This window comes from Sphaeramia orbicularis, chromosome 22, assembly GCF_902148855.1.
Source record: "Sphaeramia orbicularis chromosome 22, fSphaOr1.1, whole genome shotgun sequence".
NCBI lineage: Eukaryota > Metazoa > Chordata > Actinopteri > Kurtiformes > Apogonidae > Sphaeramia > Sphaeramia orbicularis.
This window is the reverse complement of record NC_043978.1, coordinates 16,814,503-16,830,246: the sequence shown is the minus strand read 5'-3', so window position 1 is coordinate 16,830,246 and position 15,744 is coordinate 16,814,503. Positions and strand designations below refer to the sequence as shown.

The window sequence follows — 15,744 nt, the reverse complement described above, 5'->3', positions numbered from 1 at the left end:
TCATAGTTAATGTTTAACAAAAAAAATAGATAAAAATGTGGTTATGTTTGTATGATGGCATATTAGGGCCACATATGAAAATAAAAAAACTTGTCACTACGAGAATAAAGTAATAAAATATTGAGATAAAACCACTAAATTCATGAGAATAAAGTTGAATACAAAAAGAGTCATAATTTTATAAGAATAAAGTCGTAATATTTGAAGAGTAAAGCCATAATATTATGAAAATAAAGTTATAATTTAAAAACAGGTGGAAAAAATATCATCATTTACAAGAGTAAAGTTGTACCCACTCGTCGCATAATGGAAATTTAGAACATTTTGTGATGTTATACTTTCATTTGGGGTTTACACACAAAGTCCAAATACTGAGCCTATTAGCCCCGCCCACCATCAACACATTAGCATTAGTCGTCTGGTTCAACAGAAGTGAAAGTTGCTGCTTTGCTTGTTGCATTCGCTGTAACCGGCAACTCTGTCATCAACAAGGTTTAAGGATTACAATTTCTAAATTATGATTTTTTATTGTACTATTGCAAATTTATTTTTAAAATATTACGACTTTACTGTAATAAAAGTACGACATTATTTTGTAAATTATGAGTTGTTTTTTTTTTTTTAACTACAACTTTATTCTCGTAAAATTATGACTCTTTTTGTATTCAACTTCATTCTCATAAAATTACGTGTTTTATCTTGATATTTTACGACTTTATTCTAATGACAAGCGTTTTTATTTTGTTATATGGCCCTAATACGCCGTTGTATGTTTAAACTGATGTAACGTAGACTCTGGATTAGCCTCATGTCTTACAAACACAGATGATAGAACATATGATCTTTCCGATGACGTATCATACACTGATGCCTATAAAGTTGGAATAAGTTTGTTTTCAGACACGTTCCTCTATTTATACACATCAGTAATCACCTGTGATCAGCTGCAGCGGTCACATACTGAATTCCAGTTACTTTATCTGCCAATAGTAAATCATATTGTCACAGTTATTTCATGAGAACAAGCAAAAATATTTTATTCCAACTTTATGGACTACTTGTATCTTACATCTTTGTTAGGGACTGAGCAGTAATGCAGCAAGGAGACAGGATTTAAGGCTTCAAAAATGGGGTTTTTATTCTCCCAACAAAAGTCCAACAGTATTACAAATCAAATTTTCAAAGATTAGGCCTATAACAGAGGTCAACATGACATAACTATACTCAACTGAAACCGGGACTGTGAACAGAACAACCTGACCTAACATAATGAGACAAATGGGCACATATGTACCGGCTTGGCCAAACCATAGAACACAAAAGGGGAAAACACAATGGACACGGAAATCAGCTTTTCTGCAGGTTATTAAAAAGCATTAAACGTCATTAAATAGATTTTGTGAAAATGAAGGCCTTAAATGGCATTAAGATGCATTAAATTCAATGTCCAGAGGCATTAAAAAATAAAATACCCTTGATGGAAAAAAATCATTGTTATTCTTGATTTATTTTGATTATATAAACATTTAATAATTTTGATTGGAAGTATAGTGTGGTGATTGACAGGTGGAACCCTTTAATTAGCTATTGTTTATGGCCCACTGGTGCAGTTCAGGGTATATCTACTTATTTTTTAGTCATCATTGCGTATATCCACTTCTAAATCCCCCCTAATGTGCTCCATTCAGCAGTATCTGCAGCCAAATTGCCCATTTTTTCCCCTAGAATGGTGAAGCCATGACCCGCCCTATTCTGCCTCTAATTGGCTAGCATTCACTGCCTTCACTGATTAGATTGGTTAACTTTAGGCATGAGGACTGACAAGCCAATCACAGGCAGAGTAGGGCGGGTCATAATGAGGAAAACTAACTAGGTAGCTAACTAGCGCCGGCCACCTCTGGAATCTGATTGGCCAGCTCAGGTGCCAATGCTAACCCAGTTGATTGACAGGTCACGGCACAGCTAGTTGAAAGATGCGCGATTATTGGAAATGCAAATGAGAAAGGCAGAAAAAAACGTCCTTTAAATGACATGTATTGAGATAACCTACTTTCATGGAATACATAATTCTGAGGTAAGTTTTAAGGTGGTTTCAGAATGAGTCACTGTTAAACTACTGGCCATATGACTGCACATTTAGAGGGGGAGAGATTTTGTTGCAGATACTTAAACTGTGCGAGTATGCTAACGTTATGACAGGCTAACATTATGAAAGGCTATTGTTATGACAAGCTAATGTTATGACAGGCTAATGTTTTGACAGGCTAATGTTATGACAGACTAATATTATGACAGACTAATGTTATGAGAGACTAATGTTTTGAAAGGCTAATGTAATGACCGGCTAACATTATGAAAGGCTAATGTTATGAAAGGCTAATGTTATGACAGGCTAATATTATGACAGACTAATGTTATGACAGACTAATGGTATGAGAGACTAATGTTTTGAAAGGCTAATATAATGACTGGCTAACATTATGAAAGGCTAATGTTATGACAAGCTAATGTTATGACAGGCTAATGTTATGACAGACTAATGTTATGACAGGCTAATGTTATGACAGACGAATGTTATGACAGACTAATGTTATGAGAGACTAATGTTTTGAAAGGCTAATGTAATGACCGGCTAACATTATGAAAGGCTAATGTTATGACAAGCTAATGTTATGACAGGCTAATGTTATGACAGACTAATGTTATGACAGGCTAATGTTATGACAGGCTAATGTTATGACAGACTAATGTTATGAGAGACTAATGTTTTGAAAGGCTAATGTAATGACTGGCTAACATTATGAAAGGCTAATGTTATGACAGGTTAATGTTATGAAAGGCTAACGTTATGACAGGCTAATGTTATGACAGACTAATGTTATGAAAGACTAATGTTATGACAAGCTAATGTTATGAAAGGCTAATGTTATGACAGACTAATGTTATGAAAGACTAATATAATGACAGGCTAATGTTATGAAAGGCTAACGTTATGACAGGCTAATGTTATGAAAGGCTAATGTTATGACAGGCTAATATAATGACAGGCTAATGTTATGAAAGGCTAACGTTATGACAGGCTAATGTTATGACAGGCTAATGTTATGAAAGGCTAACGTTATGACAGGCTAATGTTATGAAAGGCTAACGTTATGACAGGCTAATGTTATGACAGACTAATGTTATGACAGACTAATGTTATGGCAGACTAATGTTATGAAAGGCTAATGTTATGACAGGCTAATATAATGACAGGCTAATGTTATGAAAGGCTAACGTTATGACAGGCTAATGTAATGACAGACTAATGTTATGAAAGGCTAATGTTATGAAAGGCTAATGTTATGGCAGACTAATGTTATGAAAGGCTAATGTTATGGCAGACTAATGTTATGAAAGGCTAATGTAATGACAGGCTAACATCATGAAAAGCTAATGTTATGACAGGCTAACGCAGAGGTGTCAAACTCATTTTAGTTCAGGGGCCACATACAGCCTAATACGATATAAAGTGGGCAGGACCAGTAAAATAATATAAATAATAGGATAATACCTTTTGAATGAAAAAAGTAAAATTCTGTAATAAGAATGTTTACATCTACGAATTGTACTCAAAGATAACATGAACAAACATGAACAACCTGTAAATTCTTAAGAAAAATAAGTGCAATGTTAACAATATTACGCCTTAGTTTATTATTTATACATGTGAATCACAACTTAGAGATCACAGTGGATCTAAAAATACACAAAGTTAATAACAGGGAGAATATTATTAAATGCAACATACTTCTCTTAAGAGATTTTGGATATTCACATTTTTTGTAAAAGGCTAGTCTGTAAATGTAACTATTCTTGTGTGATGTAACTTTTTCACACTAAAACAAAGAGAAAAAATTGCAATTTTCTTAATTTATAGGTTATTATGATAGTATTTTACTGGTCTGATCATTTTTAGATTGGAATGACCTAAAATGATTTTAACATCCTTGATTGTTACTATCTTCAATGTCATATTTGCATTTCACAAATTCATCCCAGGTGCTGGATTGAAAACTTTGGCGGGCCGTATTTGGCCCCCGGGCCGCATATTTGACACCTGTGGGTGAGTGTTATGAAAGGCTAACATTATCCTATGTTTGCCTCATGTTGAATACATTTACATTCATGCAGCTGCTTGTGTGACCAGTAAAACCTACAAACTGCTCCTGATCAAGTAACCTGATCTACTAAATAGAGTAGTCTGACATGTCACTATTTCTAAAACAGGGTGTTTTTCTGGACTAAAAAAAAAAGGCAAAAATTGAGAGTATACCCACTTCTTCAGGGACCACTACACCACTGTTATGGCTGATACAGGAAGTGACAACACAAGATGTTTGGAATGCAATGTGCTGTGACTGTGCTCATGCTGTGGTGAAAGAGCAGAGGGAATATTAGGAAATGTCAGAAAAATGGGAAAATGCAAGTTTCATCAGAATTGATTGGTTGGTGGAGGAACTCTTCAGAACCTGGTTAAAGCCTGTCAACGGTAAACTGTCATAAAACTATATATAAAACTGTATCTGCAGTTGGACATGGGCATTAAATTTGTTTAGAGTGGCATTAATAAGCATTAAATTAGTTTTGCTGATACCTGCAGAAACCCTGTAAATACAACTGAATACAAAGAAAAGCTACACTAAACCAAACCCCCCACCCCACCCCCATGATGTCACAGCTTGTGGTACAGTCTGGATGAGCTGGCAGGTGTATTTAGCATTGCTCCACCCTTGACCACACCTTTTTCCTCATACCAGGAAGGACTCCCACCATGCTGGGTAACCCAAAAAACTAAACAACAAAAGGATTAACAGAACAAAATATAACCAAATAATGTAAGTAATGTTGTCACCCTGCAGTGTTATGTGTGTACGCCATAAAAACAGTATAAAGTTATGGTTAAATGCTAAATGAACTAAACCGTTTATGTTAAATGACTAAATGTGTGGTTGGCTGAAACTGAAATGACCATGTGGAGATGATACTGTGTGGAAAGGTAAACCAATGAGGTGGAAGTGTGTTTTATAGTACCCCTGTGTGGTTGTGGCCGTCATAATTTTCTATTAGAAACATATAGATGCGGAAAAAATTATGAGACCACCCCTTATTTTCTTCAATTTCTTGTTCATTTTAATGCCTGGTACAACTAAAGGTACATTTGTGTGGACAAATATAATGAGAACAACACAAATAGCTCATAGTAGTTTAATTTCAGAGCTGATATCTATCCATTTTTCATGTTTTCTTGACAATAACCAAAATCACTTCAGTTCTTACGTCAAGTTATGACAAAAACAGTAATTTTAGACATTCCATGTTTTCTTTTCTGTCTGTTTTAGTCCCATGATACACACAGGAGTTAGTACTGGGATGCATAACTACTGTTTTTGATGACTTTTGATGGTCTAATCTTTTTTTCTGTGACTGTATGTATTTGGGTGTGCCAGCTGGGCAAAAATACAATGTAAAGACGTTAAAGAAAACATACACAGTGCAAACTGAGTCGTCACAGAGGACAAAATGAAAACATCACATGTTCCATTTAATAGACGTTTGTGTTGGAAATCATACATTCTTTCATCTTCTGGAAATCAAGGATTCCCTCGTAACACCTTCAAAATTCAAACCAGAGTTAAAACTAGAGTAGAATAGAACAGAGTAGAATAGAATAGAGTAGAGTAGAATAAAGTAGAACAGAGTAGAGTGGAATAGGACAGAGTAGAATAGAGTAGAACAGAACAGAGTAGAATAGAATAGAGTAGACTAGAGTAGAGTGGAATAGCATAGAGTAGAACAGTAGAATCTGTTCTACTCTATTCTACTCTGTTCTATCTACTCTGTTCTGTTCTACTGTATTCTACTCTAACACTCTACTCTGTTGTACTCTATTCTACTCTGTTCTATTCTGTTCTGTTCTATTCTATTCTACTAGAATAGAATAGAATAGAATAGAATAGAATAGAATAGAATAGAATAGAATAGAACAGTACAGAGTAGATACAACAGAGTAGAAAAGAGTAGAACAGAGTAGAGTACATAGAATAAAACACAGTAACAGTAGAATAGAATGGAACAGTTTCTGGCATTTACTAATATTCCTCTGCTCTTTCGCCAATAGAAAAGAGTGGAACAGAACAGAGTAGAGTAGTATAGAATAGAATAGAATAGAATAGACCAGATCTTTATTGTCACTGTTACAGAAACAATGAAAATCAGTTTAGTAGCAAAAACCCTTTAAGTGCAAAGAGACTGTAAGAAAATATCACAAAATGATGCTGATAATATACTGAAAAATATTAACAATATACCAAAAAACTGCAAAGAAATACTAGAACACACAAACAGCCAACCCTATACTACAGATAAAACAAATATATACAACATATAAGGATATCAATTCATCAAAATAAAACAATCTAAAGCTACTGAATGCATGTGGAAAATCCCAACCCAAATTGAAATGCTACATAAAAACCAGTGCAGATCTAATATTAATTCTAGTTTTCAGGCGCACATTCATATTTCATAGTTGGAAGAAAGTCCCGATGCTGGCCACCCCTCAGTGCCACGATCTGTGCAGCAGCCAAGCACGAGTAAATGATGGATGGCGTGTTATTGCTCCCACAGGTCTCGCTGGGCACAGTTCCAGTATGATTGCCAGCCCTCGGATCTGAGCGCCAGCGGCTGCAAACAGGAGAACTACGGAGCATGTCTACTTGCATACACCGGCCTGATAGGTAAGAACTAAATCTCTGCATGGCGGTGGCGGTGGCGGCTCCCCCACCTCGTGTGATGGATCACGCACAAAAAGGTTTTAGAGGGAGGAAGGCGGAGAGCGACCGAGCGCCGTGAACAGGACTCAAAAGAATGAATCAAGGGTTGTGATGAGAAGCGAGGGCCGATGATCGATGGGGCGCTGATTAATGTGGCTGCAGCGTGCCTGGCCAAGGCGCCGGCATTATAAGTAGTGCAATTACAACTATTGAGCGCTGTTTGGAGAGTATTATCCCTGACGAGACAGTGACTGAACAGGGATTATTGTACTGGAGATACAAAGTTAACAATAGGTCACAAAATGGACAAAAGGGTTGTTTAACCCGTAAGACCCGGTGCGACTTTTGTGGCACTTACCAAATGTTATTTATCCATTTATTTATTAGGGACAGTGCATATTACTGGACATTTACAACACAGGTGTCAAACATGCGGCCCGGGGTCCAAATCTGGCCTGCCAAAGGTTCCATTCCAGCCTGCAGGATGAAAGTAAAAAAAATTAACCTGAACAGTCCAGGTCAGGAGTGTCAAACTCATTTTGGTTCAGGGGCCATATTTAGCCCAATTTGATCTCAAGGGGACCAGACCAGTAAGATAATGACTTAATAACCTATAAATTAAGACAAATCCAAGTTTTTCTTTTTGTTTTAGTACAAAAAAAAACCCCAATTAAATTGTGAAAATATTTACATTTTGCAAAACAGATGTGAATAACCTGAAAAAACAGAAATTTCATTTGAAAAATTAGTGCAATTTTAACAATATTATGCCTCGACTCATTATTTATACATGTACATTACACACAATGTTACATAAACATTTGGTAACAGGCAGAATTTTGTTAAAATTTTGGAGTTTGGAACAAAAATTTGAACAATTTCTACAATATTCCATCTCTTATTATTAACACAACTCCAGATCACAGTGGATCCATAAATGCACAAAACATTTAGTAACAGGCAGAATATTGTAAAAATTGCGCATTTCGGGTTGTTCATCTTTGTTTTTCTTTATGTATTTATTTGCATTTTATTGGGAAAGATCAGTTTTGTAATTGTAAATATTTTCACAGTGTAATGTTATTTTTTCACTGAAATTTTTTTCCACATAATTTTTCACAAAGAAAATTTGTAGTTGTCATTATTTATGGGTTATTGTGTTGTTATTTTTACTGTAGATCACATTGGTCTGTATGTGGAACCTGAACCAAAATGATTTGGACAACCCTGACTGTTCAGGTTAATTTTTTTACTTTCATCCTGCAGGGCCGGAATGGAACCTTTGGCGGGCCAGATTTGGACCCCGGGCCGCATGTTTGACACCTGTGGTCCAGGTTGTCCAAATCACTTTGGTTCAGGTTCCACATACAGACCAATGTGATCTCCAGTAAAAATAACAACACAATAACCCATAAATAATGACAACTACAAATTTTCTTTGTGAAAAATTATGTGGAAAAAAAATTTAAGTGAAAAAAATAACATTACACTGTGAAAATATTTACATTTACAAAACTGATCTTTCACAATAAAACACAAATAAATACATAAAGAAAAACAAAGATGAACAACCTGAAATGTGCAATTTTTTTTTACAATATTCTGCCTGTTACTAAATGTTTTGTGCATTTATGGATCCACTGTGATCTGGAGTTGTGTTAATAATAAGAGATGGAATATTGTAGAAATTGTTCAAATTTTAGTTCCAAACTCCAAAATTTTAACAATATTCTGCCTGTTACCAAATGTTTATGTAACATTGTGTGTAATGTACATGTATAAATAATAAGTCGAGGCATAATATTGTTAAAATTGTGCTAATTTTTCGAATGAAATTTCTGTTTTTTCAGGTTATTAACATCTTTTTTTGCGAAATGTAAAAATTTTCATAATTTAATTGGGGTTTTTTTGCACTAAAACAAAAACAAAAACTTGGATTTGTTATAATTTATAGGCTATTACATCATTATTTTACTGGTCTGGCCCGCTTGAGATCAAATTGGGCTAAATATGGCCCCCGAACCAAAATGAGTTTGACAGCCCTGATCTACAACAATTGCAGCTGTAAATATGCCAGATTGTACCAACAGTGTTATTTTCCATCTGTTGTCCATAGGCAGGTGACAAGAAAGACAACTGACAAAAGACAAAACATCAAAACAGTGAGGACAATCTACTGATGGTCATAGGCTTAGTTTTTCTTCATCCGATGTTTAACCCATAAAGACCCAATCATCATTTACTGATCTGAACTGTTGATCCACTAATCCTATCAATCCATGTAAATAATTGGTGTAAAATACAGTTTGTCATCTTTTCATGGTCATCAGATATGACCCATGTGGATGTTCAGAGGCTCCGTAGTTACCGTGGAAACACAGTCATCTTCTACAACATTGATTCACCAGTAAAACCCATGGAGTTGGATCAGTGACAGTGGATGGAGACACCGGGTTTATGTTCAGTTAATGATAAATTTTATTGAAAAAGTCCCTTTTTATTCATTTTTCTCTCTTTTGATAAAATAACCTTTGACTTTACTCTGAGCTTTTATGAACATCTACACGGTCAGTCAATTAAACATCAGAAAATAGATGATTTTCACTTAAAAAATGCAAAATTCAAAGGATAATATTATAATAAATGCTTATCAATCACTTAGGAAAGGTTAAACAAAGAAAAAAAAAATAATTTGACAACTGCCATGAAAGACACACTGGGTCTTTATGGGTTAAGCTGTGATTTGAAGGAGGTGTGTGATTATGGGTCTCGTATGTTGAGTGTAAACTGTTATTTTAGTGTTTAGTCCCAGTGACTGAAAGCATAGTCTGTCCAAAAGCAGTGTGCCTGCGAATGAAGTTTTCTTTTTATTTTATGTTTTTTTCAGTTAAAATCATGTATTTTCCTATATTTAATTCACTGATCATGTACATCAGGGGTGTCAAACTCATTTTATTTCAGGGGCCACATTCAGCTAATTTTGATCTGAAGTGGGCCGAACTAGTAAAATAATAACATAATATATAAATAATGTCAACTCCAAACTTTTCTCTGTTTTAGAGCAAAAAAAGTACATTTACATTATGAAAAGGTTTACATCTACAAACTATCCTTTCAAAAGATGTGAATAACATGAACAAACTAAAAAAATAAGTGTAATTTTAACAATATTCTGTCTCAGTTTATCATTTACACATGTATATTATAACTTACAGATCACAGTGGATCTACAAACACACAAAACATTTAATAATGGGCAGAATCTTGTTAAAATTGTACTTACTTCTCTTAAGACATTTCAGGTTGTTCATATTTGTTCAGGTTATTCAGATTTTTTGCGAAATTATACTGTGTTTCAGTGTAAATACATGAAAATATCTACATTTACAAAGAGAAACATTTGGAGTTGTCATTGTTTATATGTTATTATGATAGTATTTTACTGGTCCTGCCCACTTGAGATTCAATTGGTCTGAATGTGGAACCTGAACTCAAAGGACTGTTAATATCTTGGTGTAATTTTTGCGTTTCACAACTTCATCCCAACTGGACCCTTTGGCGGGCCGGATTTGGCCCCCAGGCCGCATGTTTGACACCTGTGATGTAGATGTTCATTAAAGCTCAGAGTAAATCAAATGGTTACTAATGCATTAACCTGTGGGGAACCATGGGTTCTAGATGTGGTAGTTTTTATGCTGCAGAGAGCTGAGTTTTGGGAAAAGATGTTGGTCTATATTTAATAAGTACTGACATAAAAATTGTTTGGTCTTTAAAATTTAAACAATTAATATATTAACCCATAAAGACCCAGTGCTTCTTTTGTGGCAGTTCCAAAATATTTTTTTCCTCTATACTTAACTTTTGTAGGGTCAAAGAAGAGTCAAAATCAGGTATTTTTCTATATTTAATTCACTGATCATGTAGACGGTCATAAAAGCTCAGACAAAAGTTGAGGGTTATTATATCAAAAACAGAAAAAAAAAAATCAAGAAAAAGTGACTTTTTGTGGTAAAATCTATCATTAACTGAACTTAAACCCAGTGTGTCCATCCACTCTCATTGATCCAACTCCATGGGTTTTACTGGTGAATCACTGTTGTAGAAGATGACGGTGTTTCCATGGTAACTACGGAGCCTCTGAACGTCCAAATGGGTCATATCTGATGACCATGAAAAGCCGACAAACTGTATTTTACACCAATTATTTACATGGATTGATAGGATTTATGCAGTGTTTCTCAAACACAGGGGGGTCATGGGATCACTCCTGGGTGTTTTTTTTTTCTTCTTCACGTTAGAACATGTAGCAGGTGGAATTAGTGTTTTGGCATCGGAGCACCGTGGACTCATTTTAGGGATGTACTACAAACCAGTCTACTGCCATGGTGATCTGTGACTGGACTAGACAAAGAGTTTAGGTTTGGAGAATGGACAAGGATTGGACTGGAAAAGAAAAATGGGACATGTTTGTGTTGTTGTACAGTTTGTGCTTTAATATTCTGAGACGTGTAATGTAAATGGGCTCACTGACCCAATGATATTGTTAAAATGTACATCTTTGTTACCAAAATTAAAATGTTCCTCCAAAAAAAAGTAACTTTACAGTCATACTTGTACGATAATTGCGCATTTCCTATTTTTATTCGGAACAAGCGGTGCCAGGCACAACAAACCCCACCTTTTGAATCGATCCAGCTGGTGTCATCATGTTTATGTGTGTGCTGACGTCAGCATATCAATTGCCTCTATATATGTGGCAAGTTTGAAGTACATTGAAACAAAATTAATGTTTTTATAGACATTTGAAATGATGCCCATTATAAGTAAGTGGTAGAAAAAAAAGATTTAAAAAAATCATAAAAAATTTGAACTTTGACCTACTTTTCCCAAAATGTACACTACCAGTCAAAAGTTTGGACTCACCTTCTCATTTAAATGGCATGAGATGGACCGCAGATGGCCAACAAGTGCTTAGCATCACTGGGAACTCCTTCAAGACTTTTGGAAAACATTTCAGGTGACTACCTCATGAAGCTCATTGAGAGAATGCCAAGAATTTGCAAAGCAGTAATAAAAGTAAAATGTGTCTATTTTGAACAATCTAAAATATAAAGCAAGCTTTGAGTTATGTCTCACTTTTTTTAACTACATTATTCTATTTGTGTTCATTCATAGTTTTGATGCCTTCAGTGAGAATCTACAATGTAAATAGTCACGAAAATAAAGAAAAACCAGAGAGTCCAGACTTTTGACTGGTAGTGTAATGAAATGTATTCTGGGTCACTGGCAATCTATAAACCCAATTTGGTATGAATTCAACCCATAGTTTTGCTGCTAGATTGTTAACACAAAAAAACCCACAAAAAAACAAAAGAAAAGCACTCGGAGAGCGCAGACCTCCGCCAAGACAGACCCCCCCCCCCCCCAATCACCACCAAAATTTAATCATTTCTTCCTTGCGCCAGTAACATTTCCTGAAAATTTCATGGAAATCCATCCATAACTTTTTGAGTTATCTTGCTAACAAGCAAACACGCACACAAACACGCAAACACACAAAGCAAAGCGATCACAATACCTCCTAGCGGAGGTAACAAAAACAAACTGAACCAAAAACATTGTTCAAGCCAAAATCTAAGTTATTTTTAATTTGAACAAGTTATTCAAGGAAAAGCAAAAAGTATTGTTACAATATTGATGTTTTTTTCAGTAAAAGTTCTAATTGTACCACTGTTACAATGCTGTTGAGCTTGAGGGGGGCCTGGAGACTTTTAGTCCTCCAAAGCGGGGCCCGACAGAAAAAGATGGAGAACCACTGCATTAATGGGTCAATAGGTATTAAATATTTTAGGTCAGTAGATGCTTTCGGTCGATGGCAGGTGTTTGGGTCGTTATGGGTTAAAACCACTTATCATTATTGTCATTATTGGAAGAAAATGTTGCAGGAAAAAAAGACTGTTGTTGCTGGAGGGGGGACAGATAAAGGAAGACGGGGACAAAAGGCCGTGGAGCAGTGATTGGCCATTCCAGACAACTGAAGTAGAAGTGAGAGTCAGAGGTGGTGTTGTTTAGAAGTCTGGGATGGAGAAAAATCAATGGAGGTAAATCAGAACTTTTTCACCACACTGCCTCCAAGTGCAGCAATTTTACTCCCCACCTCCTTTAAAAACACAAGCTCCAAAAACCCACATTACCCTTCACTTCCCAATCATATCCTGCCGAAAAGCTCCAAAGGCAGAAAAGAATAAAAAGAATACTTCAGAGAGACGTCGGCGGTGGTGACTGGAGTCGGCTCTGCAGGGCATCGGCACTTATCAAAGCTCACCAACCTGCCTCAGGGGATCTACATGTGAGGACCTCAGAGGGAAGGAAGAACACCTAAACAACCACCAACGCTACTGCTGCTGCGGCACACTTTATATCTGTAGCATGGCTAAAGTATGAGTTTAACCCCTAAAGACCCAGGGCTACCTTTGGGGCACTTCCCATGCTATTATTATTTTCTATATTTAACCTTTCTGAAGTGATTTATCACCATTTATTGAAATATTATCTAATGTGTTTTGCATTTTTTAGTGTAAATCATGTATTTTCCTGTATTTAACCCATAAAGACCAAACATATACTGGTAACCAAAAATCATTCACTCATATAAAATCTTCAATACCTGTTGATCCATTAATCCTATCAATACATATGTAAATAGTTGGTGTAAAATGCAGTTTGTCATCTTTTCATAGTCATCAGATATGACCCATTTGGACGTTCAGAGGCTCCGTAGTTACCGTGGACACACAGTCATCTTCTACAACAGTGATTCACCAGTAAAACCCATGGAGTTGGATCAATGGCAGTGGATGGACACACTGGGTTTATGTTCAGTTATTGATATATTTTACTGAGAGTCACTTTTTCTCAATTTTTTTTCTGTTTTTGATGTAATAACCCTCAACGTTTGTCTGAGCGTTTATGAACATCTACATGATCAGTGAATTAAATATAGAAAAATACTTGATTTTGACTCTTCTTTGACACTTTAGAAAAGTTAAATATAGAAGAAAAAATATTTTGGAACTGCCAGGAAAGTAGCACTGGGTGTTTATGGGTTAATATATGAATTGTTGTTTAAATTCAAATAAAATGCAGTTTGTCATCTTTTCATGGACATCAGATATGATCCATTTGGACGTTCAGAGGCTCCGTAGTTACCATGGAAACACCGTCATCTTCTACAACATTGAGTCACCAGTAAAACCCTTGAAGTTGAATCAATGACAGTGGATGGAAACACTGGGTTTATGTTCAGTTAATGATGAATTTAGTTGAAAAAGTCACATTTTCTTAATTTTTCTGTTTCCGACATTATGACAATTCACTTTAATCTGAGCTTTTATGAACATCTACATGATCGGTGAATTAGATATGGGAAAATACCTGATTTATATTGAGCAAATGTAAAATACAAAGGATAATTTTAAGTGGTCGTATTTAGTGTGACCTCTGTATTTAACATATTTTTAACCCTTTTGTGCAGACAATATCAAATTTATGGTATTAATTTTCTGATGTTTTATACCAGGTTTCATTCAACACGTCAGTCGTTTCTAATTGTTTCTTGTCATGGGGTCAGAGGTCACACTAAATAATGACTTTAACCCATAAAGACCCAAACAATTGATGGCGACCAAAATCACCAACCGATATAAAATGTTTAATAACTTCTGATCCATTAAACCTATCAATACATGTAAATAATTGGTGTAAAATGCAGTTTGTCATCTTTTCATGGTCATCAGATTTGACCCATTTGGACGTTCAGAGTGTCTGTAGTTACCGTGGAAACACAGTCATCTTCTACAACATTGAGTCACCAGTAAAACCCATGGAGGTGGATCAATGACAGTGGATGGACACACTGGGTTTATGCTCAGTTAATGATAAATTTTGTTGAAAAAGTCACATTTTCTTAATTTTTCTCTGTTTCTGACATTATGACAGTTCACTTTAATCTGAGCTTTTATGAACATCTACATGATCGGTGAATTAGATATGGGAAAATACCTGATTTATATTGAGCAAATGCAAAATACAAAGGATAATTTTAAGTGGTCGTATTTAGTGTGACCTCTGTATTTAACATATCTTTAACCCTTTTGTGCAGACAATATCAAATTTATGGTATTAATTTTCTGATGTTTTATACCAGGTTTCATTCAACACATGTCAGTTGTTTCTAATTGTTTCTTGTCATGGGGTCAGAGGTCACACTAAATAATGACTTTAACCCATAAAGACCCAAACAATCAATGGCGACCAAAATCACCAACCGATATAAAATGTTTAATAACTTCTGATCCATTAAACCTATCAATACATGTAAATAATTGGTGTAAAATGCAGTTTGTCATCTTTTCATGGTCATCAGATATGACCCATTTGGACGTTCAGAGTGTCCGTAGTTACCGTGGAAACACAGTCATCTTCTACAACATTGAGTCACCAGTAAAACCCATGGACTTGGATCAATAACAGTGGATGGACACGCTGGGTTTATGTTCAGTTAATGATAAATTTAGTTGAAAAAGTCACATTTTCTTAATTTTTCTCTGTTTCCGACATTATGACAATTCACTTTAATCTGAGCTTTTATGAACATCTACATGATCAGTGAATTAGATATGGGAAAATACCTGATTTATATTGAGCAAATGCAAAATACAAAGGATAATTTTAAGTGGTCGTATTTAGTGTGACCTCTGTATTTAACATATCTTTAACCCTTTTGTGCAGACAATATCAAATTTATGGTATTAATTTTCTGATGTTTTATACCAGGTTTCATTCAACACGTCAGTTGTTTCTACTTGTTTCTTGTCATGGGGTCAGAGGTCACACTAAACAATGACTTTAACCCATAAAGACCCAAACA

General features: G+C 35.3%; 1 protein-coding gene across 1 annotated transcript in view; it reads left to right on the top strand.

The window, feature by feature from the left end:
• The window catches only part of gfra4a (GDNF family receptor alpha 4a), a 552,913-nt gene that overhangs the window by 498,562 nt on the left and 38,607 nt on the right, over positions 1–15,744 (top strand). Inside the window, exon 6 of the mRNA XM_030127272.1 lies at positions 6,670–6,779. Within this exon, the coding sequence (XP_029983132.1) occupies positions 6,670–6,779 (110 nt within the window). The remainder of the gene's footprint in view (positions 1–6,669; positions 6,780–15,744) is intronic.